At 39.0% G+C, this 27,355-nt stretch overlaps 1 protein-coding gene across 3 annotated transcripts in view; it reads left to right on the forward strand.

Annotated features, from left to right (window-relative positions):
- bcas3 (BCAS3, microtubule associated cell migration factor) overlaps positions 1–27,355 on the forward strand; it is a 335,065-nt gene that overhangs the window by 59,661 nt on the left and 248,049 nt on the right. For all 3 annotated transcript variants that reach the window (XM_023961828.1, XM_011482979.2, XM_023961830.1), the window contains exons 14-15: positions 1,761–1,894; positions 6,831–7,161. In XM_023961828.1, coding sequence (XP_023817596.1) covers positions 1,761–1,894; positions 6,831–7,161 — 465 coding nt within the window. The remainder of the gene's footprint in view (positions 1–1,760; positions 1,895–6,830; positions 7,162–27,355) is intronic.

Here is a 27,355-nt window from a genome sequence, read left to right on the forward strand (position 1 = left end):
CCAAACACAGACACGCTGCCGAGGCCGGCTCTAGGTTCACGTCATGAAGTCACAAGAATTTAAAGGCGGAGCCTCAGAGATTGAGTCATTTTACTTTCGGGTAGGAAAAGAGCTTCCAAAACTGTATATGGATATAGTTTACTCTGAAAGGCTTAAGAAAAGCATGGTGTAAGCCCTTTAAAGGCCAAATCTACCATATTTTTTGGAAAATATTGAAACTTTTCCTGACAAAATCCTCAGTGGTTATTAAATCACTCTCTTCCTGTTATGAACTGCTGCAAATTTGATTTATAACTGTCCTGTCATGAATTCTAATGACATCTAACCCCTCAGCACTTAAATATATTTTCAAATATGAAAGAGGAAAAAAAACCTCTCATGTTATTTTATTTAAGTAGATGCTACATTAATATGCGACGGTAAATATGACATTGTCACATAAAATATAAATCATTTTAGGTTTGTCGCTAATCTGCAAGAGCAGGCATCTGTTAAAAAAAAACACTGGTTCCTATTTCCAGCATGCTATTTCAATGTCATCAGTGATGATAAAGTTCCACCTAAGGCCAAACTGTTCCTGATCTTGGTTTTGTTTAGGCCCACTTTAGCAGAACAAGGATCAGCTTTTGTGATGGTGACAGGACCAATCGTGCTCCTGTAACCTGTCAGAAATAAACCACTCACAGGTCTTCACTATTCCAAATCAAACCAAATCTGTCCACATTTTTCTGCCTCTGACTCTTCTTACAAGAAACTAATGCTAGAAAAAGGTTCCTAGGTATATATTGAAAGTAAATCGACTGTGAAGGGAAGAATATGGACGGTATTTTGGGTGCATTTCTAGCAGAAATGGTTTGAGACGAGAATGCCTGTTCAGGGGCTAAGTGTTAGCTTCCTCATAGGTGACATGCTGTTTTCTCTGTGGATATCCTGGTTGAATCTGTGTTGTTTATCTATGCAGATTTTCAGAGTCATAGGAAGCAAAGTAGAGGCAGAGTATCGCAGTGGCAGCACGAGGCTTGATGAAGGCAGGCAAGCCTCTGATGGTATATTGCAATGTATTGCAGTCTATAGACCCAAATAGATCAATTGACTTATTGCCTTACAAAAGAAAAGTTTCTAAAGTTTACCTTTACCTAAAGGTCAGTAATGGTGAGTAGTTATGAGTTCATACAAAGAGATCTTTATTGTTTCATATGCTCTTTATTTTTCAAACTCACACCTCAGTGTCGGGCATGCACCAAACTTTGATTTTGCTTTTCTAAAGGTTTTTGACCACCTTCTCTCTCAAGAACCTTTTGACAAATAATAGTTTCCTTTTTTTTGACACATTAGAGTTACAGAGCTCCTTTTTTTTTTTTAAAAGATGTAAATATTCCCGAGGATTTATCTAATAAAAAGGTTCAACATCTTAGACTAGTTTTAGTGTTTGTGAAAGTCTTAACTTTGTGGAGAGGGGAAAACACACTGCTTGGAGCTTTGTGCGTTCTATTCTTATCATTCCTGTTCACACTAATAACAGGAAATGAACAAAAGCAACATTTTTTCATCCTAAAAATGGAATTGATATGGGAAAACCTAATCCAAATGTGCTAGATTACAAAATGGTACTGAACATGTGGGCATCAGACCCATACAGAGACATAGACAACATGTTCTCTTAAGCTTTTACGCATCCAAGCTTAGACTAAATGTTGAGTAATCCTCAGGATTTTTTTTCAGTGGTTAGCAACTTTTTTGTTTTTGTATTCTCTTTGCAGGAATGCTGCTGGTGACTGCCGACACACTGGGCCATGATTTCCACGTTTTTCAGATCCTCACCCACCCCTGGGCTTCCTCCCAAACTGCTGTGCACCATCTGTACACGCTGCATCGTGGGGAGACAGAGGCCAAGGTCCAAGACACAAATATTGGTTCACACACTACAGAAAGTTAAAAAATTGAAGAGAGCTAAGAAATGACACATTTATGTTTTTTTTCCTGGTTAGTTGTCATTTCTTTGTGTTTATTTTTTAAGTTGTGTCAGCCATTATGTTCAGAGAACTGTGATGTAAACGTGATGGCTCAACAGAACTACTTCAGGCCTTGTTCAGTTCAGGATTATTGACAAGGCAAACACACAAACACTCTGGGAGCCCGTCTGCAGTCCGGTCCGCTGACCGGCTGCACATGGAGCATGCTTTGATCTTGGGTGCTGTAAACACTAAATGTTAGCCGTAACCTAGTGCTCAGGCCAGGGGGTTATCAGCATGCACTCACTCACACACACACATAGACACACACTCGCACTCCAAAACACAGTGGACAGTGATAAAGTCTCAGTTAGGTGGGTGGAGAAACGCCTTATCTGTCTCCAGCAACCAAACAAGCGCCGGCCGACTGCCAGTGACCCGAGGCCAGGTAAACAGGCCTGATAACAGGCTCTAAGGCTTGAGGGGAGAGCAGAAGGAGGCCGAGCTCAGTGTCAGGGGGCAAACTACAGATCACTTGTTGGTGAGGTTACAGAAGTGGAGCTGGTTTCTGTTTAACACCACAGCCGAGATGACACTGGTGTATCACTGTAAATAAAAAGGTTCTGGCATTCACTCACCTTGCTGACTTCAATGTAGAAAGCAGCCAACCTGTTTAGTTTGGCTTAATAACTAGATGGTTAACACAATTACTTGTCTGGTTTAAGTGGGGTAAATTATAAATCAAACCAATGATTTAATTCCTAATTTTTGTAAAGAGTTTTTGAAATTACTCTGATAAGGTGATGCAGATACCTGTCGCTGATCTCTTATGATCCTCGTGTTACTGACATCTTTTAAAACATTGCATGCTAGTTGTTGTTTGTTCCCTGGTCTCTTTACTATCCCTTTATCCATCTGTGTCAAATTCTTGTCATTCCTTTGCAGGCCCTCTCAGGTGAACACATTTGTCTTCTTCATAGCTGCTGTTACAGGTTTAAAAAAAGACAAAGAAGTTGCATATTTACATTTCTCTGTCTATGACTAATGTTATTTTGTACAAGGATAGCGAGTGAGACCTGTCCAACGTGCCTCAAATAGCCCCTCACATCAACAACCCCACATCATGTGAATTACCTACAGATGCATTCCTTTTTTAAAGATACCTGTTGGCACAGTGAATGTGCAGTCACTGGCACCTTTCAGGTACTGCTCTACCTGGCAGTACAATCCAGGGCCCTAGTTACAGTTGAAACTCTGACAGGTCCATTACAGCCATTTATGACCCACACAAAGTGGCCCTTTATCATCTTTGAATCATCCATAATCTGCACAGCAGAGGTCAGGCCTCTTCTTTCATTCATCTTTGTGAAGTAAAGTAACTGTCTGGTATGCAATGGATACCCAATTAACTGTCATTGCTGAGAACAGTTACCTAGTCTGACCTGGCAATAGATTAGACAGGCCTGCAGGTACAGAGCTGTCTTTCTGACTTGAGATGAACATTCTTCCTCTTAACTTTCTATCATGGAGTGTTTTTTTTCTTTCTTTCCTATCTTTGGTCTTGCGTCGTTTATTTTTAACTAGCTTTGGTCTTTGAATAACAACTGGAATGACAGAAACACCAAATCATTCTGTCACCTACCATTTTGTCTTGCATTTATAGTTGTTTTTTTAGGCTGTATTGTCTCCTGCAGCCTATCTGTCTGGTTTCCTGCGTGTCTAACATACTCAGAAAGATCCTATCATGTCAAGTGTCTACTCTCTGAAAGTTTAAGGATGACTTAGAGAGGGCATCGTCACCTCTTTTGTTAGTTTCTAGGTGCCTCAAACTGATAAAGGGCTTCAATGAATTGTCCACCTTTAAATAAATTCTTGCATAATCCTCTAGTCAGTTGGATTTTGTCATTTGCCAGATGTGAATGTGTTTGAGGTAAACGCCCGGCCACAGTGGTGTTTGCAGGAATTCAGTCCTTGTCTCAGCTGTGATACTTTTGCAAAAAATATCCCAAAATGCCTCAGTATATTATCAATATGTCAAAGACATAACTAAAGTACAGGAAAGCTTACTCAGTAGTATATAGAGGGGGCAGTAATGTGCTAACAAAATTAATTCTGTTTTTCTTTAAAGTTTTTCTTTTAAAGTTTTTATACTGAATAGTAAACATACAATTACTTTACACTGACTTCCGTGGTTCAGTTTGTTGGTGATGGTTCTCATTTATATAAGAGACGTTGGCTTCCTAAGTTGAGGCATGGCATTTAGACTTTCTTGAAACATTTCAGCGCTCATCCAAGTGGAATGAAGCCACTTGGATGGAATGAAACCACTTGGATGAGCGGTGAAACGTTATAAGAAAGAAGGCTCAGTTGGACTGGCACGCTTCTGGTTCGGTTCCCACAATAAGTGAAAAATCCAGCGTGGGTCCTTAGGCACCCTTAGACCCCCACGCTGCTGCCGATCTGGGTCATCCTGTGCCTTGAAAATACAGGGGTTTGTCAGGAAGGGCATCCGGCGTAAAACTATCATTGGCAACCTTTAATGGGATCAGCCAAAAGGTGAACTACAGCTACAATGTTGCACCAAATTCTGGATTGTTGGAGCATTACGGCTACAGTAGTCAGGAGCCTCCTTAAGTTAAATCTACGAGTGTAATGATTAATATCATAACTTGTGGTTGCTGATACAATTCGTAGTTGATATTGGTTCAATTTGAACCAATATCAACTGCCTGGGTACTGAACGGTGCTTGTGAAGTTTTCCAGATTCCTTGGTTTTCTTCAAGATAATCAAGTGAAAATTAAAGGTGTACAAACAAAGAAGTAAACAAGAACGAATGTCAATGCCAATCACATATTAGTTTCCAAAAGTTAAGCCCACTGTTGTTTTTCCACATCCAAAAAAATCCAAAGGGAACATTATTAGAACTTTCTAGCTCACTGTATGGTCACACGTCTTTACTAAATTCAAAGTGTTTCCACACGTAGGACTGAAGTGATGGTTGATCAGTTTTGTTGCATCACATGTGTTGTCCACTGTGATGCACTAAGCCAAATTTACCTTATAATAAAGTAATCCTACTGTGTCTCAATCCAAAAGATATTTTCCAGTATTGATTATAATACATTTATTTCATTTTTAAACAATTTTTTTTAATGGTTTAGATCAATGAAATTCGATTAACAACAACCAGATTGATCTGGTTGAATCGTAGGAACAGAAATCTATTCATCGATTAGTCAATACAACCCTAGTTAAATGGTTTTGACTGTTTTATTTCACTTAATGCAACTCAGTATCCAGTTTGTCTTATGTATGAAAGTAGACCCATTTGTTGATATTGCACGTTATAATCCGGTGTGCATTATAATCTGAAACATTTGGAATATCAAAAAGCAACAAATTACAAGTTCCATGTCACAATTGTTTCACAGCTGACATATCTTCTGTTTATTTGTCAAGCAGTCTATAGTAAAAATGAAAGTTGTCAGGACTTAAACTTGGAATGAGCTTTTTTGGAGCCCCCAGGTACACTGATATTTAATCTTCAGCGGCTGTTCCTTTTGCACCGAGTGACATTTTATTTTTAACTTACTACTGTGATCACACTTTCTGATGGTCTCATTTAAGAGCGCACCTATGCTGGATCACACGTGAAAAAAATTAAATGCCATTAACATTAAAGATAAACACATGTTGCAATGTATGTCAACTTAACCCTTGTGCTATCTTAGATGACCCCACCCTTACATTGACGTGTTCTCTCTACCATGACAAAGGTGGATAAAGGTGGAAAGATTTCATGTAATCCATGGACACCAGTGAAGATCACAAATCATTGAAGAAAAAAGGTTCAGAGCACTGTCTAGTGGGTCTAGATCAGTGTTTTTCAACCAGTGTGCCGCGGCACACTAGTGTGCCGTGGGAGATGGTCAAGTGTGCCGTGGGAAATTGCCTTAATTAACTGATTTAACAACATTTCCCATCTCCAGGATTTCAGCTCTCTGTTCATCCAAACAGGCCCTGATAAAACACTGAGGAGTTATGAATATAAAAGATCGTAAAATACTTTTTCTTTGCGTTTATTTTATTTTATTAAAGACATTTTGATAAGAATGACGGAACCACGATTCAGCTGCACCTTCAGCTGTATTTTGGAAAAGTCCCGTCGCTTTAACTGTCTCCACCAATCATTCTTGGAGGCTTAATCACATGTCATCAGTCTGACCAATCAGAAGTGGTTAAAGTCTTCACTTCCTAGTCCCGATTTAGCTCGTAAAGTCGCTCAGTTCTAACAAAAATACCAGCTAAAGCTCGTCTTTAGCAGTGTAGCTTTCCACAGAGTCTGGTATCAGACCGTGGAACAAGTGAACAAAACAATGAAGCTCCGAAAAGCAATCTCCGCCGGCCGTTTATGCACTACATCTCCCATGATGCATTGGGTTGTGAGAGTGACAGCGCACAAGGAGATCTGTTGTTAAACGTCTTGAAACCAACGAACACACATCAAAGTGTTTTTAAATCTTCTAACTTAACTTTTATTGCATCTTTTAGAAAAAAACAGCTGCAGTTTCCAGCTTTTTCTGCAACAATTATCTCAAAAATGCATGTGAGATTGTGGAGGGGCTGCAGATCAATACAGACTGAGTTTCTCCTTTTTTTTTTATATTTGGATGCTGGTGTGCCGCAGGATTTTTTTTAAGGTTAAAGTGTGCCGTGGCTCAGAAAAGGTTGAAAAACACTGGTCTAGATGACCCAACTCCCAATGTTAAAGTGCCTAGGATAGCACAAGGGTTACTAATGAAAAGGTGATTTCAGATTTGAATTATTTTGTATTTATTTTGATTACTATTTCTTGTTTTTTTCACCCCAATTTCCAGGTCCAAGACATGTGCTTCAGCCAAGACAGCCGCTGGGTAGCCATAAGCACTCTCCGCGGCACTACGCATGTTTTTCCCATCAACCCTTATGGTGGCGCACCTTGTGCCCGCACCCATATGTCCCCAAGAGTGGTGAACCGAATGTCCCGTTTCCAAAAAAGCGCTGGCCTGGAAGACATCGAACAAGACATGAACAGGGCTACTGCAATGGGAGGAGGAGCAGTTGGCACAGGAGGAAGTAGCTGCATCCTAGGGCCAGGGGGAGGCATTGGAGGCCGCTGTAGCCCCATACCCGGTTTGTCCAGCAGCCCATCAGGATCTCCCTTGCATGGTAAGAATATGAGTGAAAAGTAGCAGAGGGGATTGTTCCTTTTTTTGCGAAAGTATTGCAATCTTTATATGAATGAGATTATTTGCAGCTGAGTTTTCAGTCCATACCATTCGAAAGAATTTGAAAGCATTTACTTTTTCTACATTGAGAGTTCTTATCCCAATATTGACCAAACACACAGTATTGCGCAACAACCTTCAGTTCCATCATTTATTTTTTTCTTTGTTTGTCAAAAAGGATCCAAACTTTGTTGCATACCATGCTTTTCTTAAGCCTTTCAGAGTAAATTATATCTATATACTGTATATGATAATATATTACCTTTGGCACAATAAAGAATAGGACTAGGCGATACAACGATAATGATAAGAATGTTTTTATTTGAATTCACAGTTAGATGATAATAAAGAAGTAGTCCATTTATAAATTACTTTTGTGCAATTTCATTTTCTTTAAAAAAAATCAGAAAAAGGTTCAAAATGTAAAATTGCTTAGGTATTTCTGAATAAAATAGTGTTAATTTGGCCACATGGGAGTGGACACATCATGCTTTTGGGCCAGTAAAAATATGTTTGGCTCTTTGCTTGACTCAAATGATCCAGGTCCTTAAAAAGGTACAGCTACAACACAACACACTTCTGCCAAATAACTTTAATGGAAAAAGTTGTGTATGACAGAGGTTATTTTGCATGTAGACGTTGTAAAAAAAAAAAAAGGACTTCTTTACTTAAAATAGGTAGGGCATACTTTAGTTTGTTTATAGTCGTATTCCTATTGGCAGGGAATAAAACATATCTGTCTTTGGTCAGATTTAGAAGTTTTGGCTGGTTTGCTTCTCCTGATTTGTGTTTTGTTTTCATCTCCATTGAGTCTGCCTGTTTATAGGACAATGTCCGACAAGCCTCACACTGATGTCAAATGTATTCCTTTTTTTTCACTTTTCTTTGTAGGTCTTTTTATAAATCTTGCCATTTAGTGGGTTAAACAAGAACTACAGAACCTACACTGTCACATCTGAGTCTTAAGCACTTTCTTTCTCTGATCATCTTTTGATCTATTTTCAAAGTGTTCCCAGTGATCTTTTAACTATGATTATGTCATTTTTAGTTGAAATCAAAGACTTGTGTAGTTTTCTAGAACTCAGTTTCTGCAGAATGGCCGGAGTTTATAAGATAGTCAGCTCTGAGCTGGGGGGGGAGTAAGCCAGACGCAATTTCCCATCATCCAACTTTTTACACACTCTCCCGCTAGCTCACAACCCAAATCTAACTATATCGGTGCAACTATTTATTTATTTATTTATTTATTTATTTTTCGGTGCAACAAAAATGCAGAGCAATACTGGAGCTATCCAGTCATACAGTTTAGATCCAGATTTCAGCTCAGACGAGGAAAACAAAGACGCACATGGATCTATTTGTCTACAAGTGGATGAATCAGAATGGAGGGGAGCAGGGAGACTGTGGCCCAGCAGTTGTAGCACCTACGTCATCCCTACAAGCTTTTTCAAACGGCATTTTTTCATCTGCTACTGATTCACAATGATTTGAATATGAAATATCAATTACAATTTCCTTTATACAGTGGGGCAAAAAAGGTATTTAGTCAGCCTTTAATTGTGCAAGTTCTCCCACTTAAAAAGATGACAGAGGCCTGTAATTTTCATCATATGTAAACCTTCACTATGAGAGACAAAATGAGAAAGAAATCCAGAAAATCATGTTCCCTGGTCCCCTTGCTGAAAAACAGTCCCAAAGCATGATGTTTCCACCCCCATGCTGTACAGCAGGTATGGTGTGTTTTGGATGCAACTCAGCATTCTTTCTCCTCCAAACACGACAAGTTGAGTTCTTACCAAAAAGATCTATTTTGGTTTCATCTGACCAAAGGACATTCTCCCAATCCTCTTTTGAATCACCCAAATGCTCTCTAGCTAACTTTAGACGGGCCTACACGTGTACTGGCTTTAGGGGGGGCATGTATGGCACTGTAGGATTTGACTCCCTGGCAGCGTAGTGGGTTACTGTTTGTAGCCTTTGTTACTTTGGTCCCAGCTCTCTGCAGGTCTTTCACTAGGTCCCCCCATGTTGTTCTGCTCACCGTTCTTGTGATCATTTTACCCCACGGGGTAAATCTTGCGGGGAGCCCCAGATGGAGGCAGATTATCAGTGGCCTTGCACGTCTTTCATTCCCTAATAATTGCTCCCACAGGTGATTTCTTCACACCAAGCTGCTTAGCTATTGCAGATTCAGTCTTCCCAGCCTGGTGCAGGTCAACACTTTGGTTTCTGGTGTCCTTAGACAGCTGTTTGGTCTTAGTCATAGTGGAGTTTGGAGTGTGACTGTTTGAGGTTGTGGACAGTTGTCTGTATAGAGAAAACCTGTTCACACAGGTGGCCTTAATGCAGGTAACCAGTGGAGGACAGACGATCATCTTACAGAAGAAGCTTACAGGTCTGTGAGAGCCAGAAATCTTCCTTGTTTGTAGATGATCAAATACTTAATTTCTACCAGAATTTGCAAATAAATTCTCACTTTGTCTAAAATCAGACAATGTGATTTTTGTTTTTCTCATTTTGTCTCTCGTAATTGAGCTACACTTATGATTAAAAATTACAGGCCTCTCTCATCTTTGTAAGTGGGAGAACTTGCACAATTCGTGGCTGACAAGTACTTTTTTCCCTTTTTTCACTGTATATGTCCTTCAACGTGAAAAAAATGCCACAAGAACAGGTTAAGAACACCAAAAACACCATTTTTATTGGAGTGGGTCTTTAAGGATCGTGTTAAGGGATTGAAGTTGTGACTTTTGTCAGAACTTCCTGGGTCGTCGACCGATGAGAACATTTTTAGCCCTCCTGACTGATCTCTATTTTTTTTAGTGTTTCTTACTATGTGACAAATTTACTAATATGTTTAAGGAATAATGTCATAGTCGTAGTAATGAGCTGCAAAAGCTGTGTCTTGTAGATTATTAGTCAGCTCTTTCTTTTCTTTACATTGTATAAAGAAACGCCTTAACACTCAGATTATCGAGTTATCGAAGTTTGGACGTCAGCACACCTTATGATGATCAGTTCATCAAGTGTGTATAAAAAGTAGCTGCAGCTGACATCTGCAGTCCAAAAGATACAGAAACTGTCGTTTTCTGCAACATTTTGACTTCACTTTTTATCAAATCCAGAGGGATACATTTTACAAATAAAATAAAATAGTCACATAAGTGTATACTTTAATGGCAGCTGTTTTATTCTGAATAAAATTAGGAAAAATAGAAATTAAAAATGAATCTTGATGTTTGTCAGGATTTAACATCCTCAGGCTGTTGCAGCAAGAAGGATTTTTGCAAATAAATTCCTTCCATCAAATAAAAATGAGAGCAACCTGCCGTACTGCAGCTGACTTGAACTGCGGTTGTGCATTTCAGCTGATATGACGCCCCAGCAGCCCACTCACAGTTTGTGTGTAGCCAGCAAATACACTGCTGTACTTGTGCTTTGTGGGAAGTGCACTACTTCACCGCTGGAGGTGTTACATAGTGTAAAATATCACAGTTCTCATCTGTGATTGGCTTCCAGGAATATCCCTGAGTTTTGATAGGTGTGCTTTAGCGGGTGCCAGGCCGAGAACTTGTAAACACTTCGGAGAACTGAATGACTGGTAACCGTCCTCTGAGAGAATTTATGTAACATATTTTAAATCCTGCTTGATGAAGTCCTACTTTAAACGTGTTTTTACCTTTCTGCGGTGTAAATCAGATATTTCACCGTTCAAATGACAGTTCTGGACAAAAGGGGGAGTTGAGTCTTCCATGAAATGATTGAGACTTCTATGAAAACTGTTGAACATGTGAGGCTAAGGTCACAGAAGCTGTTGCATGTTCCCCAGAAAAGTGTTCAAAGGCATTGATCTGCTGCCTCTTAGAAGTCCAGTTTCCAAATAACCACATCAACCGCTTAGCTGATGGGGTGACTCTCCTGGAGGGGACAAAATGTCCCAAATTTTAGAGGTTGGTTAATTTGTCCTTTTTAAAAGCTTAGTTTTCTTACAGAAGTTTTTATATGTAAATTGTGGTACTTTTTTTTTTGCTCCTAAGATGACAAGACATTTTTAAAATCACATACTGGACAAGATTATTTTTCCATTTTATTCTGATGTGTAAAATGTAACATTGTAAAGCAGGTACTTTCTGACCATATCAGCAGCTTCACCAGAGCCCTGACATCATTTTAATAAGGAAGCTTCTTGCTGTTAAGTGAGAGTGTGAACCATCAAACCCCAGTTCAGTACCTAGCAGGGGTCAAATTCATGACTTATTAAATACCAACAAAGACACATCCAAATTGTACCAGAATTGCTACTTTATAATTTATTGAACATTAATTTGTATACAAGTAAAAAACTGTAAATGTAATTTGTAATTTTTTTTAATTTCTTTTCTGTGAATTAAGAAGGAACGGTGGTTGAATGAGCAGCAGAAAACGTCAATGTGTTTGAAATGTGAAAACATGGTGTCTGCTCACTTTTGTAAAAATTCTAGCGAAAGTTCAAACCAGATTATATCCATTCCTGGTTGATAGTATCAAGTGCTACAGTGCTCAGGGGAATGACCTGAATAAACTGAACTCATAAAAGATGCTGCGATGAGTTTTAGCCTTGCACAACATTTTCAGTTGTGTGTTCCAGAAGTTGCACTCCACTTTGAGCCACGCACACGCATTCAAACGTCTCCTGACAGGAGGTGCCCTTGCTTCCTCACCTCCTTCCTGTCTCTTCTGTTGAGACTCGGCTCCTTTTTTTAACCTGTGCAGTAAAGTAGACACTACTTGTACTAAAAAAAGAAAATTAGCCCAAAAACCTTAAAGGATCTCTATCTTTGGAGACTGTCCCAAGACACAAAGAGGGACAAACCTCATTAAAGTGGCCTGTGAGGTCAAATTAAAAACAAACGAAAGCAATAGATACCAAGGGAAAGAGTTATTAAGAAGGAGGGTGATGCGTGCACAGCAAGGGGGGGAGATACCTTTGTGTAATGGCAGCACAAAAAGCTGGTTTCTTAGGAAGTGTTGTCATAAATCAAGTTTTTGTTCCAATGGAGGGCAGTTGGACCATCTAACAAACAATTAGTCTTCACAATTATACAACTGTGTGTGCACACCTGGGAAGAAGACAAACTGTCAGTAGTACACATCATTTTTGTGACAAGATGCATACAAAGAAAAGATCAGAAAGCAACATTCTAAAAGTAAAGCTTTTTACAAGTGTGATATTCAACAGCGTGTATCATAGTTCACAGGAAATTAAAGTCAGACTTCATATTGCTTCAAAAGCTCTGGGCTTTTTAGTGTGAGAAACGCGCTATGTGTTACATGAGAAGTTCATGAAATAGTGATGTCTGCAATGTTTAACTTCTGAAGAGACACTGATCTAACACTTCTGTCCACACCGCAAAGAATCTGCCTGAGCAAAGAACATGGTGGGCCAAATACTGTATGGAAGTAATGCATTTAAACAAACTAGTAATAAAGTCCTTCTTTCTTCAGTTTTTCAGACTTGTCCTCTGCAAAAGAAAAATATGCAAGTAATGTTTAATGTTTGTTGAGTCCACGGTCTCCTTGACTTTTTGTTTAATAATCCATTCCTCAATAGTTGAATTCTGAATAAGGCCTCTTCTCTCGCTGTAAAAATGACAACTTTTGTTATCACTAAACAAATGACTGAGTGTTACAACAGATCAACGGTCCTCAAACGCAGAGAAAAAAACGTTCCAGTTCTGACAGATATGTGGCTCATTGTAACAACACTCAGGTATCACTGTCTAAAAGTAAGAATGGATGTCCAAAAAAACCAACATGTGGTCAAAGTTAAGAGAAATTGTCAATGATTTATGAATACTACTACAGACATCAGGACAAGGTGTGAGGACATATCACACCTTGTCCTCATTTCATTTAAACAGTTGCATTCTAAACATTAGGGAAATTACTCTCCCCAAAGTATTTTGAACACTTTTTATTTATATTACTGATACTTACAATAGTTACATTACAAAATAAGTTTGTTCAGTTTGTACTTTTAGAACAACAAATTTAAGCTCTTCAGTGCTTGAATATGCCACTCTTTTTTCAGATTTGTCTGGAGTTTGCACTGCCTCTGCTTGTGTTTCATTCCATAGTAGTTTTCTTCAATCTGCAGCTTGACTTATAGCTGTTTTGTAAAGTTAAGGGCAACATCTTGGATCGAATGTTGTTTGTAGCTTTTCAGTCTTGTCTATAGGTTTGAGGAAGTAATAGAATTAAAGTAAGAACTAGTGTTTCGAGGCTTTCAAATAAAAAGCAGCCACATGCTATGTGTGCTGAAAAACATGCCCAAAACACTTTATACGGGTACAGATTGCTATCTTTTTGCTTTCCCCTGATTTGCTCTTTTTACAGCTAATTCTAGGAGTGTAACGATTCAATTTAACAACAATTCAATTTGATCAGATATTTGTGGTTACTGATTCTATTCACTTTCGATTTTGATTCATTTGGAATGATCCGATTCACTGACCTAAAATGGATCCAGGACATCTTTAACCAAAAATTCCACCAGTGTGACTCAGAGAAATACCTGGTACTGAACAGAGCAGGTGAAGTTTTCCAGATTTCTTCAAGATAATCAAATGTAAATTAAATGTGTGTACAGACAAAGAAGTAAACTAGAATGAACGTCAAATCCATTCACATTTTAGTTTCTTAAAGTTCAGGCCACTGTTGTTTTTCCACATCCAAATGATCCAAAGGGAACATTCTTAGAACATTCTAGACACTGGATGGTCACATGACTTTGCTAAATTCAAAGTGTTTCCACACATTGGACTGGAAGGATGGTTGATCAGTTTTGCTGTCATCACACGCGTGTTGTCTGCTGTGATGCACTTAGTTGTTTTGACCTTACAGAAAAATAAACCTACTGTGCTTCAATCCAAACGGGTAGTTTCCAATTTTGATTCGATAAATGAGTTATCTCATTTTGAAACTGTCCAATAATATATACATATAGGTGGATCCAATTCCATTCTGCCTCAGACGGATCGGTCTGATTCAATCCTAGGAATAGAAATTGATTTATCGATTAATTGTTACACCCATGACTAGTTCTGAGTTTCTTCAGCAAACTTTTCAAATGTCTTGTTTTTGGTCTCAACTCTTTCCTCCGCTTTCACTCATTTTTGTTTTTTTAAAAATGAGCCAAATTGTAACATTACTTGCATTTATAGAATAAATCTTTTTTAAGATTTCAAATTAAAAATTGAAGAATAATTAATTGTTGATTTTACTTTGATTTCATTTCTGTACAGTTTTCAAGTACAGCTGCAAAAAATTTTACTTCTCTTAATCCTAAATGCAAATACATATTTAATGTAAATTTAAAAATAAATTGAATTTTTTGTCCTCATACTATCATTTGTAAATACTAAAAGAGTTTTTCAAGCTGATCCTGATGCTATTTTTGAATAAGAACAAGTTCATTCTCACTCCATAAGTTTGCTTTTGGGTTGAGAATTTGTGATGCAGAAATGACCAACAGTGTATGTTGCAGCATGCCTGTTATTCTGGCTCCTTAGCTTCCTGCCACATGTAAATTTAGAAGTGCAGTCCCCTCCTCCACCAACCCATGCTAACAGTGTTGATAAAAACTCCATCATTTGTCTAGTTTACAGCGGATGCAAACACACTGAGTCACATATGCTTTTGTGTCTGCCTTCCGCCTGTTTTTGTGAGTGGAGTGTGAATTTTGGGCAGTTGGGCCGTTTTTTTTTTTGTAGATTGGCAGAGAACAGCGGGGTGAGGCGAAGCGGGTCCGAGCCACCTAGCCACAACAGCTGCTCAGTGATTGTCGCCAGTGGGAAGAGCGCTGATTTTGGGGAAGGAACTGTAGAAAAGTACACATCCTTCTCAAAGCTTGCAGCCTGAGCCGCCGGCACACCTAAAAATAGAGGCAGCAATTGGCTGTCCTCTTGTCACTGTTAAAATCTAGAAAAGCTATTTATGTCCCACAGTACAACGTCTGTACACAGCACCATTTCTGTGCTTCCAGTTTTTCCTAAGAGCTTTTCCTCTGGGTGATCAATGCGATGTCATTTTGAGGTGATGTCCCACAGTGTGACTGTCGTACATGGCTAGATTAGTAAGTACTGATTCTTCGCACTGTGCAAAGGCTATGGAGGCTATACCAGCCACCAGCCAAGGAAGACATCTTACCACAAATACTGTAAGCACTTCCAATCCTGCCTGATCTTCATCTAAAAGGGATTTTTTTCATTGGGTTTTCTGTCTATCCTGCATTGATGAGGAGACATTGAAAGAGAAATGTACTGTTCCAGAACAGAATCTTGTTAAATTTCTCAACTTTACTTGTTGCTGCCGTACAGCTGACAGCTACGACATACACACTTCTTTAACATCCCCGGGCAGCTTTCAAGTGTATACACAGAACTACACTAATTCACTTCCCAAGTGTGGAACATCAACAGAGGGCTATTAGTCAGTGCAACAGATTTGTTTCCTCACCAAGCAGAAGTCTTGGTGGTCCGATCACAGGGCCATCTGGGCCCTGGCGCTGGTTCAGAGAGAGAGAGGGAGGCAAAAAACAAGGTGTGACGGGAAACTGTTAATTCACTTGTTGATAAAGGGACACTTCCTTTTTGCTATTAGAGGCTGACGGCTTGGTTATTTGGGTTTGTGACTTTTGTTTTATCTTTGCCTCTCCCTCCTCCAGCACTTCTTGCGCCCCTCCTCATGTCATTCATCGTCCGGTTGTGAAAAACACCAAGGCTTTGCAGTCCATGCTGAGGAAACATGACCTCATTGCTGCTGAAGTGTGACATGTATGTGTGCGGCTGTGTGCTGAGCCTGTTGTTCAGAAGGTCTTTACCAAGCAAGTTTTGATACATTTCCCGTTGGAAACTGTAAAAAGCATTGTGAACGTTTAACTGTTACTCATTCTAGCAGCACGACTTGTCTTTTTTTGGACCAATGTCCATAGGTTGTCCTTCTGTCAGTGGCTCAGCATAGCCTCACTTTGTAGCAACTGAGAAGTTTATGTAGCAGTTTTTATTTCTTTAGGGACATCTATTGCTGAGTCTGTAAAAATAGAGAATGAAACATACACATTTTGTTTGTTTTTGGTGTATTTTTGTTTTCTTAGGCCAACAAGGACCTGCTTGGTTTCCTTTTCCCAATAAAAGAACACGGGGTTGCTGTCACTAATCCACACCCTTCACATAAAGTACTGACATCTTATCAATGACAACTACATTGTTACCTGTGCCACTCTATGTTATTTTTGTTGATTTTCAGTGAAAAACGCCATGTGTCCATGTATTTTTGTTGGAAGAATTTTATTAGAAAAAAACAGAAACAGTTTACTGTAGTTTGGTGGAATCCCCTAACTGTTTCTGGTGGCAGAGCAGGGTTTTGTACCACAGTCGTCCTCTGTGTGGTGCTGTGTGGTTAGATTTGGCTCCAGTGTGCAGGAAAGCAGAGCTGCCAAGCTGCACCGCACTGCAAAGGAAGGACCTGTGAAGCTCTACTTACTGTAAGGGTTTCGCCTTGATACAGATCTGACGACACACAGACAGGCGTAGTTTCTCCTGCTTTTTTATGAATGACTGCTTCCTAAACTTAAAGCTATTCTGTTTTTTTGTTTGTTTGATTTTAGTCTGGGGATCATTTTGCAAAACTTTAAATCTTTTCACCTGTAAAAGTGTTTTTAAGTGATTAAAGTTAGACATAAAAAATTCCCTTTCTTAAAAATCAATTTGACTTCCATGTCATTTACATTATTTCCTTTTGCAAATTAAAATAATTTTCTTTAACAAGGAGTTGTTTCATGCTTTTCAGCTTTGATTTCTTTTTATATTTGACAACATATTTGACCAAAAGATTATTTCAGAATACATAAGAACAGACACATCTCTCTAAATTGGGCAAATGACCTTTCAACATGTTTTCCCTGCTAGCTATTGTGCATTCAGACAATCTAAGCTTTGTGCATTTCTCAGCGCAATTCAATTTAGCACTGAATACCATCAAAGGTAAGAAGACCGTGATGGCTGTTTTGTGCAGGCTTCGTCTGCAGGCCTCTCCCTGTGGTCGGCAGAGGAGCCGGGGCCCAGCTCGCCATGAGTCAATAAACGGAGAGCTCAACGCAAAACCACACGACAATCGAACAAGCTGTTTACCCAGAAAATTAGCCTTCCCCTGTACTTTTAAGGCTTTAAAAGAGACCAAAAATACAGTGTGTGGAATATGTATCTTGGCCTGCATTCGGGCTCCGCCAGAGACCTCTGTCCTTTCTACACAAACCCTAATAACTCAATCTGCACAACCACTAAACCCTCTTATCACTGGGCACTCGCCGCTACACTCATCATTATTTGATTTGCAAAATTGTAAGGTAGAGATAAAAGAAATAAAGCTGCCTTGCTGTTACACACAGAAGGAACTTGTGGCTTTCACCTTATTGCCCACCAAATAAAAAGGGCATTTTCTGAAAGCATGAACCTGAAGCATCGTCCCAAAATCAAAAGGCTTTACATCCAAGAATCTTGTTTGTCAGTTTACTGTGGAAATGTCCTTATCATTTTTAACATAAAGCAAAAACATTTGGTTTGAGATAAGTGCAAATTAATTTATCTAGTTAGAGTTTATGAAATGTGGCTGTGAGATTAAATCTATAGTTTTCCCAGTAAAATCATAATCAGTATTTCCTGTTGAGGGATCATGAGTTACCTAAAATATTTGCCTTTAAAAGAGGAACATAGAGAAAAAAAACCTCAAGCCCTTTTTTGTTTTAAATTTGTTTACTCATTTGACATTTGAGTGTTTTTGACATGCCGTTTATTTAAAGTGGAATGCCGGCACTCCACGGGCTTTGTTCAGATCAAAGCTGCCTGGCAGGTCTCTAGCAGCTTTCATGTAGGAACTTCTGTGGCATCTGCAGAGTCTGCGAGTCGGCATCACCGGCTCATCTAAACGTGGGAAATCACTCTCAGAAAGGTGACAAGGCAGCCAGTTTTGGCGTTTTTCTTTCTTTTTTTTTTAGTCTGTGTATGTTCAACCGGCTTGATTCCATAGTAATAGGTGAAAAAGCAGTCGCCTGAACTTGGTTTATCCTTTATTATTGACGACATTTTTATTGCCGACATCTTCTCTTTCAAATCAGAAATACAGTGGGAATAGAGCTGCTTTATATGCTCTTTGGAAGACGTGGCCTCCCATTCAATGCGTAAAGAGATTATTATACTAACAGAAAGTCTATGGGGTTTCAGGTCATTAAAATTCTTCTATTGTTATTTATTTAATTTCCTTTTTTTTCGAGAAATTTTAAAATTTAGGCCTACAAAAATTCCAGCCTTTTTAAAGAAGCTGGAAGAAATAAAGCACCTGGAACTTACGACTGAACCTTTAAATGTTTAGGTTTGGTTATGAATTTGTCGTCATCCTTTTAAAGGCGGTGCAGATGTCATTGTGTTTCTTTTTATTGTGTCCTCTGCATCATAGCACGCTGACTTCTGCAGCCCACCGCCTCTCTGGCTGCGGAGCCCCGTATTTAGTTCCACTCTGATCTGTTTTTCATCACGTACAGCGACAAAGCTCTTCTTTTGGGCTGAGATTAAAATGCTGCCAAAATTATCCTGTAAAAAAAAACATATTTTTGCGATTTAATATACGACTATAGTGGTGGATTAGTGAGCAATGTGTTGTGTAGGAATGGAGGAAAATAATTCTGAAATACGAACTGAATCTTGATCATCTTCTGTGGCTTCTGCTGCAGGCTAAATAAAGAAAAGTGTGGTTTGCAGATGCAGGTTTTTTTTTCCTATTCTTTCCGTTTAATATGAAATGATTAAAGATACAAAAAGTAGACATTTTAACTTCATAAAACTCCCCTTCCCAAAGCAAAAACAGAGCTGCTCCAGAGTCCTTTCTACACTAAAGCTTGAAGTTGTGCATGAAAAAGTTTCTTCCAAAGTGCCATCAGTGTTTTATGTAAGACCTAATAGAGATTTGACCTCAATGCTCGGATATAATCAGTTTTATCTGCATCTTATTTATTATAGGATGATGTGCTTTCATACAGAAATCTTTGGATTTCAGTCTATTAATGACAGTTAAATAGCCTCTTTCTGTCTGTATTTTATTAAAACAAAAAAGGATAATTAAAAAAAATGTTTTTTTAAATGTTGCATTTGTGACTTAATAAATTTTTATACATATTTCATTTTGAAATACAATAGAACTAATTTTCCAGATAGATTTTTGCTTACAGCGGTGTGGAATTTTCCTTTAGTGAGGATTTATCTTGCTAAACATAAATAGATATAAATATAAATATATAGAAAATATATATATATTGTAACACTCTACAGTTGTCACAATATATATATATATATTATATAAATATATATATAGATATAAATAGCATGTAGAGCATCTCATAGCCCTCTGCCTGTCCTTCTCCCCCCCGTGATCTTTTTCCTGTTCACCCCCCCCCCCCCCCCTGCCTTCTCAGACATCTAATTGTTTGCCATAACCCGTCCCCCTTTAACAGTGAGGCACTAGCTCCTTGACCCAAATCAGATGATAGAGACACACATGCATCCACACACGTGCACACACTCATAGTGGGAGTGTGGGTGTCATCTGATCCAGCAGAGCTGTCTGGCCCCCTCCGAGTGTTTCTTTCTGGCGACGCAGTCCTGTCTGATGAAGCCTTGTAAATACTGACATGCTGTAAACTTGTGGATCTGATTTCAGGGTGCTGCTTGTGTGTTCCTGCAGTGTGTTCTTTGTTTGCACACTTTACTTTTGCTTTGTTACTGTTTGTTAGAAATGCCATCGAGATGGCAAAGTGATGCTGTGCTGCATGTCATCTGGGCTCGACGTATTTGTCTTTGCAATTTTTTTATTAAACGAGAATTTTTTATGGCTTTTTACGTTAACTTTTCTTTTTGAATTTTTCTGACCCTTTATTAAGATTCAAACACATCTTGTTATTTATTCTTGTAAGCGATTGTTTATCTAAGCTTCCTGACATGAGAAATGTCAATAAAAATACAAAACACACAAAAATGTTCCCAAATGGGGTTGTTAAAAATGGCTCCCTGTCAGCCTGCGGTTTGGGAGCAGGAGACCAGGCAGAAAGCCATTTTCACACAGGCCGGCCTGACCCTAACTCTCAGCTCTGACGAGCGGGATCGCTCCTCAGGCTGAAACGAGAGGCTCTGAGCTAAAAAGCCGCACATCCCTCTGCTGCAGCCGAAGAGAGAAAGAAGAAAGGGACGAGGAGGGGAAACAAAACGTCCTGATAGCTTTTCCACAGGTCCTCCTATTCCTCAACAAAAGAGTAAATCATGTGAAGTTTATTTTCTTTGCAGCATCTGTGTTTTATAAAGGCTCTTTTAATTTGTTTTTACTCCGTCCAGTGGGGGATCCCCTCTCCTTTTTTTCCCTTCTCCTTCCTCTTTATGTTCAACCCCCTTTTTAGCCCTCCCTGCTGTCTATTTTTCTCTCTTTCTTCTCCTCCCTTCTGTTTTTGCTCTCTTCCTTTCTTTCCTCCTCATGTGGAAGTGAGTGTTTTAATAATGATACTGTTGGGAATTGGGATGCTGGAGCAGCTTTTTCCTCATGTTCAGAGACACCCCCCCACCCCACCCCCAGCACCCGTCTCTGTCATTCTCCCGTCCCCCTATTTCAGTCCTTCCTACTGTTGGGCTTTCAAAGAGAAATGGAAAGTTAGAAAGTATTTCTTTTGAAGGGAGCTGAGATTTTAAAGTGCCAGGACATCCACTGTCAAAGACAGGTCTTGCAAAGGTGTAAATAGGAGATTTTTTAATGTCAATAATAATTAGTATCTTTGAAGTAAATTTACTCTTTTTTCTTTTACTTAACAAAAGAGGCTAAACGTTTTTTTTTACTCATCCAAAACGTCATGGTGAACCTTTTACAGTCAGTTTCTCCCATCCAACTGGGGATCTTGACTTATCAGAGAAAATATGACTATTTTTAAGTTATTCCTAGAAAAAGAACTTGTTCAAGTTGTATTTTTTTATATTCATCAATGTTATTGTTTTTGTTTAGATTTTGACCTTCATAAGTTTATTTCCACCACAATAAATCTTTACTTCAAAGATTTTGCTGGGACAGTAGACACATCCACATTCTCAGGACATCAGTGCTCGATTACAGCTTTTTTTTTCCTGACGTTTTGTAAAGTGTTCTTTTTGTCTCTGTTTCTTTATGCATTCTTCATGTTACATAGCTTTTCTGATCAATGTTTTTGTGTGTGTGTGTGTTAACGCATCTTAACAAACAACAGTAAAGTGAACAAAAAAAGTACAAACAAAGCAAAGATGGAGGTTTTTTCCTTCTCTTCATATGACGCCACCTGCTAAAGTCACGCCGTAATATGAATTTGTGTGGTGCTGGAAGGTCCAGGCAGGTCGTTTGTCAGAAACACCATCACTGAGCAAACCGGGTCCGACCTGCACAGGGAACCTGTGCGCTTAATTCATCCTTTAAGTGTTATTGATATGAAAATGTCCCCATTCTCCTTTTGCTTTGGAGCAATTGAGGTTAGTCATGACTTGGGTTGTTCCCAGGCCCCTGTAGAGAGGCCATACCATTGAACATGTAATTCTCTCTGAGGCAGCCTACAGACCCAGAGGAGGTATCCCATGTAGTGTGATATAATTAGAGATCAGGACAAGCTGTGCTAAAGTACAAAACCCATTTTTGTTATTTATGTTGCCTTCCCCTGAAAGATTTCTCAAGACATGGTGGAAACTGGCCTTTGATTAACAAGATGTGATTTCATTCAAATAATATTGCACTGAGTGAGAAACTCCAATGTGCATCATGTTTCTGTGCAGAAAATGACATTGAAACCAAAGAGTATCATTAGGTAAGGGCACATTTAGGTTAGTAGCAAGATAAGGATGTGTCAGAACAGGTCCAATGAGGGACTTTTACCATACTGTTATGTTTTGAAAGAATTGTTTTTTTCTTAAATGTTTATTGAGGTTGTTTTGTCCAAGACTAACATTTTTTTTTAATGTTTAAGTCTTTGCAAATCTGCAAAAATGTCTTCAGATTTCTGAACTTTTTGTCTCTTTACAAGGTATTCAGTGATTGATTTAAAAAAATAGCTCAAATGTGCTAAAAGTTTACAGACTCTAAAGTTAGTTAAAGTTAGTTATCTAACTACTTGCCTTACCTAAACAATATTGTTCAATAAAGATTCAATGGCTGATCATTTATGCAAAACCAAATGCAACTATTTTGGAAACTGACGCGAGTTCATTTCTGGTAAACTCTTCTCTAAACTTTGAATTATACAACCCAACACCTGCAGTTCTCATCAAGGTGAAAGTTTTATCATTTTGGCCATGAAAAATATGGAGCATGGAAAATTTGAAAAAAAAAAAAAAAGGTCTATGCAGAATCCTCTTCAAAGAGGATTTCCGCTGCTCGAAAGTTGTAGATTTCTTTCCCACACCGTCTCTCTCCATCATCTTCAGCTGCAGTTTCATCCTCAAGTTCAAGGTCCTTTAAATCCTGGAGAATCAGTCAACATGTCACCTGCCTAACCTGCTGCCTCCTCACACCTCCCATTCACCTTCCCTTTAGATCAGCATGCTTTTTTTTCCTTGAACTGAAATATCCTCTCAGGCAGAACGATTCAAATAAGACACAGTGTTTACGTGGGCTTCAGAGCTTGTCCTTTCGCACATCAACTCTTCGTTGGAAGCCGCCTGCTTGTATCGGATGCAAATCGGGTATTAGAAGAGGTAATAGAAACATGAGATAGCGTGACACCGGGGAGGCTGAGGAGAGAGAAAAAGCGCAAAGTGTAGAGAGGGAGGCTTAATGCGAGAAGAGAATGCAAATGCTTTTGAGATGGGGATGGACAAGTGGAGGAGAGCAGGAGGGAAGGTTGGATTAAGGTAGAAAGAAAAGGCGCGGGTCAGGTGTTGGTGTGACTTCTGGGCTGGGTCAAAGTTTCACTCTGGACGCTTGCGAGAGCTAAATTTGCATTGATGGGTCTTCTTTCCATGGAGAAGTCATGTATCAGTGCTTGGGAACATCATACGACAGCCATTAATCAAATCATGGCTCTGTCTAAAGCTGTCTGTCTGTTCTTGGCCATGTCTCTCTTTGTCTTTGTCTTTGAGGCGGCATTAGTCAGCCTTACTTTGCCCTCCTCTCTGACAGATGTTTTTCTTAGGAAAGATGGCAGTTAATATCACATTTATCAGGTAGACACACTTGTAAAATGACCCCATTGCCTGCGTTTGAAGAAAACAGCTCATTGGCTTAAGAAATGTGTTCAGCATTTAGAACCAGTATGTGAACGACCGAGCTGGTAAAACTAACAGTGACAGCTGTGTACTATTCAAACATCTTTCAGTTCTTTATCAGGCCCTTAATATCTTTGTCTTTAATAGACTGGACATGTTGATTTGTTCATAAACTGAAGTAAAAAAAGCTCATCATTTTTGATTGTGTTTCATTAGGTCTCTGGGAGCCATTCACAGACCTGATTTTCCCTCCTACTGTTTGCCATGGGTGACACACCCTTAATCAGTTGTTTGCATAGGTTTACTCCAGCACCCTGTCTATGAAAATAGCTGCAAAGACATGCAGTTTCACACGATTGCATTGTCAAAAGTATTTGGACAGTGGCAGAGCAGACATCCTGTCCACTCATTCACTGCTATTAATATCTAAAGTAATCATCACAGACATACATTACAAGCAGGCGTTTCTCTTCTTCAGCTAACTTTTTATTGGATGTACCTCTCTGGGGTTTACGTTTGCCTCTTTGCAAGACCAAACACGACCAGTCGACCAGTGTTAAGTTAGACGTGGAATGTTTTAGAATAGTTTAAATGTGAACTGAATTCAAAGCTTTATTACAAAAGCCTGTTCCTTTCAACAGTACAGTGTTTTTTCAAAGGTAATGTACTAATAAAGTTTTATTTTCTAAACCTGCAATGTCAGTGGTTTTGAAGTTATTTACCACTCTTCAGTTGTTTATTAAATCTTTTAAAATACATATTTTCATTTTAAGTATCCATTTCTTGCAGTGCATTAAGCATATATCATAGATTGGAATTTTCACGTGGAACTATAACCATGAAATATTCTGTTTTTCATGATGTTATCAATGATAGTTGTGATTCAGCTTAGTGGCATTGTCTTGAAGTTGAATCATGGCACCTGAACGTTTGTTTCATAACTTATACAACGTTTTAACACATTTTAGTACGTTTTAATGTATCGACTTTTGGTTTGTAGTCTCATTCCTGGACGGTTAGAGGAAAATCCTAGTGTGAGTCACATATTTGCACCTCAGGAGTGCTAATCTTCTCTTTTGCTGATCGTGTCCAGCCCACCACCCCAAACCCACATCCTCACACACGTCTTTCTGTTAGCCTTTCTACCATTCGGGCTGTCTTCACATATCATCCCCAGTCTTCAACACGTCCCGAACAGCCTGTCTTCACTGTCTGGAAGGTTGTGACCCCTAGCCTCGAGTGGCAGCACGTTGTGGCGCTTTGGCCAATACTGATCAGCGCCCCTCACTCTCAGCCTGGCCACACCTGTTCTGCAACCCTGTAGTGCCTGGGTTTAGAGGGAAGGCTTCTTTTGAGGAGTGGGGGTTGAACACAAATGAAGCAGCGGACCAAAAGTGAAAGGTCCAGTTTGGAAGTGGATGCTAAATTCATTGACACCCCCACCCTCACCCCCTCTCGTCTTTTGACTCAAGGACCATTCTGGCCTTTCAGGCTGCTTCCTGCACAGATTATTTTTTTTCCTCATCTGCTGCCGTCCCCACAACACAAAAGGTGGCTTCCCTGGCTCTGGGGGTGTAGCACTTTAGCAATGTGAAGGGCTTTCAGGAGCTGCCTCGGTCCAGGCCTCTGGCGGTTGGTCTGAGAGAGTAGTAGAGTTGGAATGAAGGCCAGCTTGGGGGTAATGGTCTCCTCTCCCCTCTATGAAAGTCATGCAGCATTGTTGGCCAACAGAAGTCTAAGAGACAGGCCAGAGGAAGGCCACAAAGCAGGGCTTTGGCAGGACTAATGAAACTCAGAGCTACACGTTAATGATCTAAAAGGCTGCACCAAAACACTCAGCAGTCCCTCTCCGCTCACATTCAAACTCCTCTTGATCGCCCCTTCCCAATAATGACAAGGCACTCTGCTGTTCCACATTTATTGTAACCTTTGATGTGTGCCTTGTTTTCTTTGTCTCTGTGGACCCCCTCCCTCCTTTTCATTCCTTTATGTTACGTGGCTGTCACTCATCTATTAAGGCAACAAACAGAACAAGGAAAACATTCAGTGTGTATTGTAGTGCACCCAAAGGTTTGCGCTTCATTTTTTCAAAGCCCTTAAACTTGGAATTTTCCTTGAGCTGCCAGCAGGATACACTTCTTTTGTTGTAGCAATTGCTGCATTATTGAAAACAGATTTGTTTGTTTTGTTTTATTGCCTATAACTTATTGAAACCGTGTCATTTTTCACCTATAATCTTTATTATATTGTACCTTTTATTAAAGGTAAAAAGCAAATAAACACGCAAACCACGTAAATTATTGTTACTAAAATTGTAGTTAACAACTTCTTCATGTTCTCTGACTGAAAATGTAGTCAGCGTGAGGTTTTAGAAAGATAATGTTGATACAATCTAAACGATACATACTGAAATACATGAATTTAAGATGTTACTATCTCATAAAGTTCATTTCACAATGTTGAGATTTTTGCAAATAATTTGGGACACATAGCATTCCATGTGTCAAGCCTGTGAATGTTCACATTCTTTTGCTGATCACCTGCCTGGGATTTTTTTTATTTCTTTGCTTGTTTAGCCACTGACTTATTTTTTTTTAACCATGAAAGACAACACACTAAAATTATAAAAGAATATGCACCTAAATTATAAAAGAAGCTCACCACTGATCCAGCCTGAAACCCTCTCTGAAGGTTGACTGATGCAAAGATTGGACTGAAAAAAACGAGCATTGTCCAAAGCAAACCTTAGAGGATCTTCACAAAGCATGAAGATTAGCTGCAGCTCTTTGAAAGTCTATGAACCCGGAAAACACAATTTAAGAAATGGAGAGTTGAAATTTTGCACTTTATGGATGAGAAATTTTCATGTTGAAAAGATTCAGAATGGGTACGGGGGTTATAACGGTGCCAGTATTGGTATCGGCTGGTATTTGCATAATTTAAGTATTACGGTATTGGTCCGATATTTTCAAAAATCTGCCGATATTTTTCTGAATGTTTTCAGAAACACTTTATTTTTTAAATGTATACTTGCAGATTGGGAAGCTTATGTTCACAGTCATAGTCGGTAATTGACTGTTTTAATGTAAATGTTATTAATGTTGTTCCTAATAGATCCCTGGCAATGGGGAGTTTATGGTTTACAGTTATGTCCGATAGTCAATAAATGGTTTGAATGTGTTCAGATGTATTTATATGAATGTTTGAAAGTGATCCTTGTTTCAATGAGATCCTTTGCTGTATGTTAAAAAGGTCAAGGTAAAAGAAAAGTTGTGTATTTCTCATAAAGAAAAGAAAAGGAAATCTAAACTCTGTGTTACAGTAGATGCTTAAATATCGGCCATCGTCCACAGCTACAGGGGAAATATCGGTTAAAGGTATTGGCCAAAACAAAAACTACATCAGTCCATCCTTAATTAAGAACCAGTTCAGAGCTTATTTGAGAAAAAAAATCTAAAATTATGCCCAAAATTCGTAGTTATTTTTTTCCCCCCTTCAATCAGAGATTCTACTTGTTTGTAGTTAATTTGATTTAAGGCCAATCAGAACTAATACCCACTTTAAAGTGCCTTATGAATATATTTGCTAAAAACAAAGTCAGTCAATCTTAGTGAGAACAGTTTTGTGCCCTGCTTATCCTGTCAGGGATTGGGTCTGCATGATGTGTGTAAACTGTGGTGTTCTCTGCAAAATGGAGGCTAGTTGCATGATCGCTGTAAAACAGGAAGTTAGACAGTAAGTGAACCAGTGGCCTCCCTCTCACTGATTTAGCTGGTTAAGATCATTAGGCTTTTAAGGAGCCCTTTGAGATGGCCTGATTATGTTTGACTGGAGCTTTATGGTGTA

This window comes from Oryzias latipes, chromosome 13 (genome assembly GCF_002234675.1).
Source record: "Oryzias latipes chromosome 13, ASM223467v1".
Lineage (NCBI taxonomy): Eukaryota > Metazoa > Chordata > Actinopteri > Beloniformes > Adrianichthyidae > Oryzias > Oryzias latipes.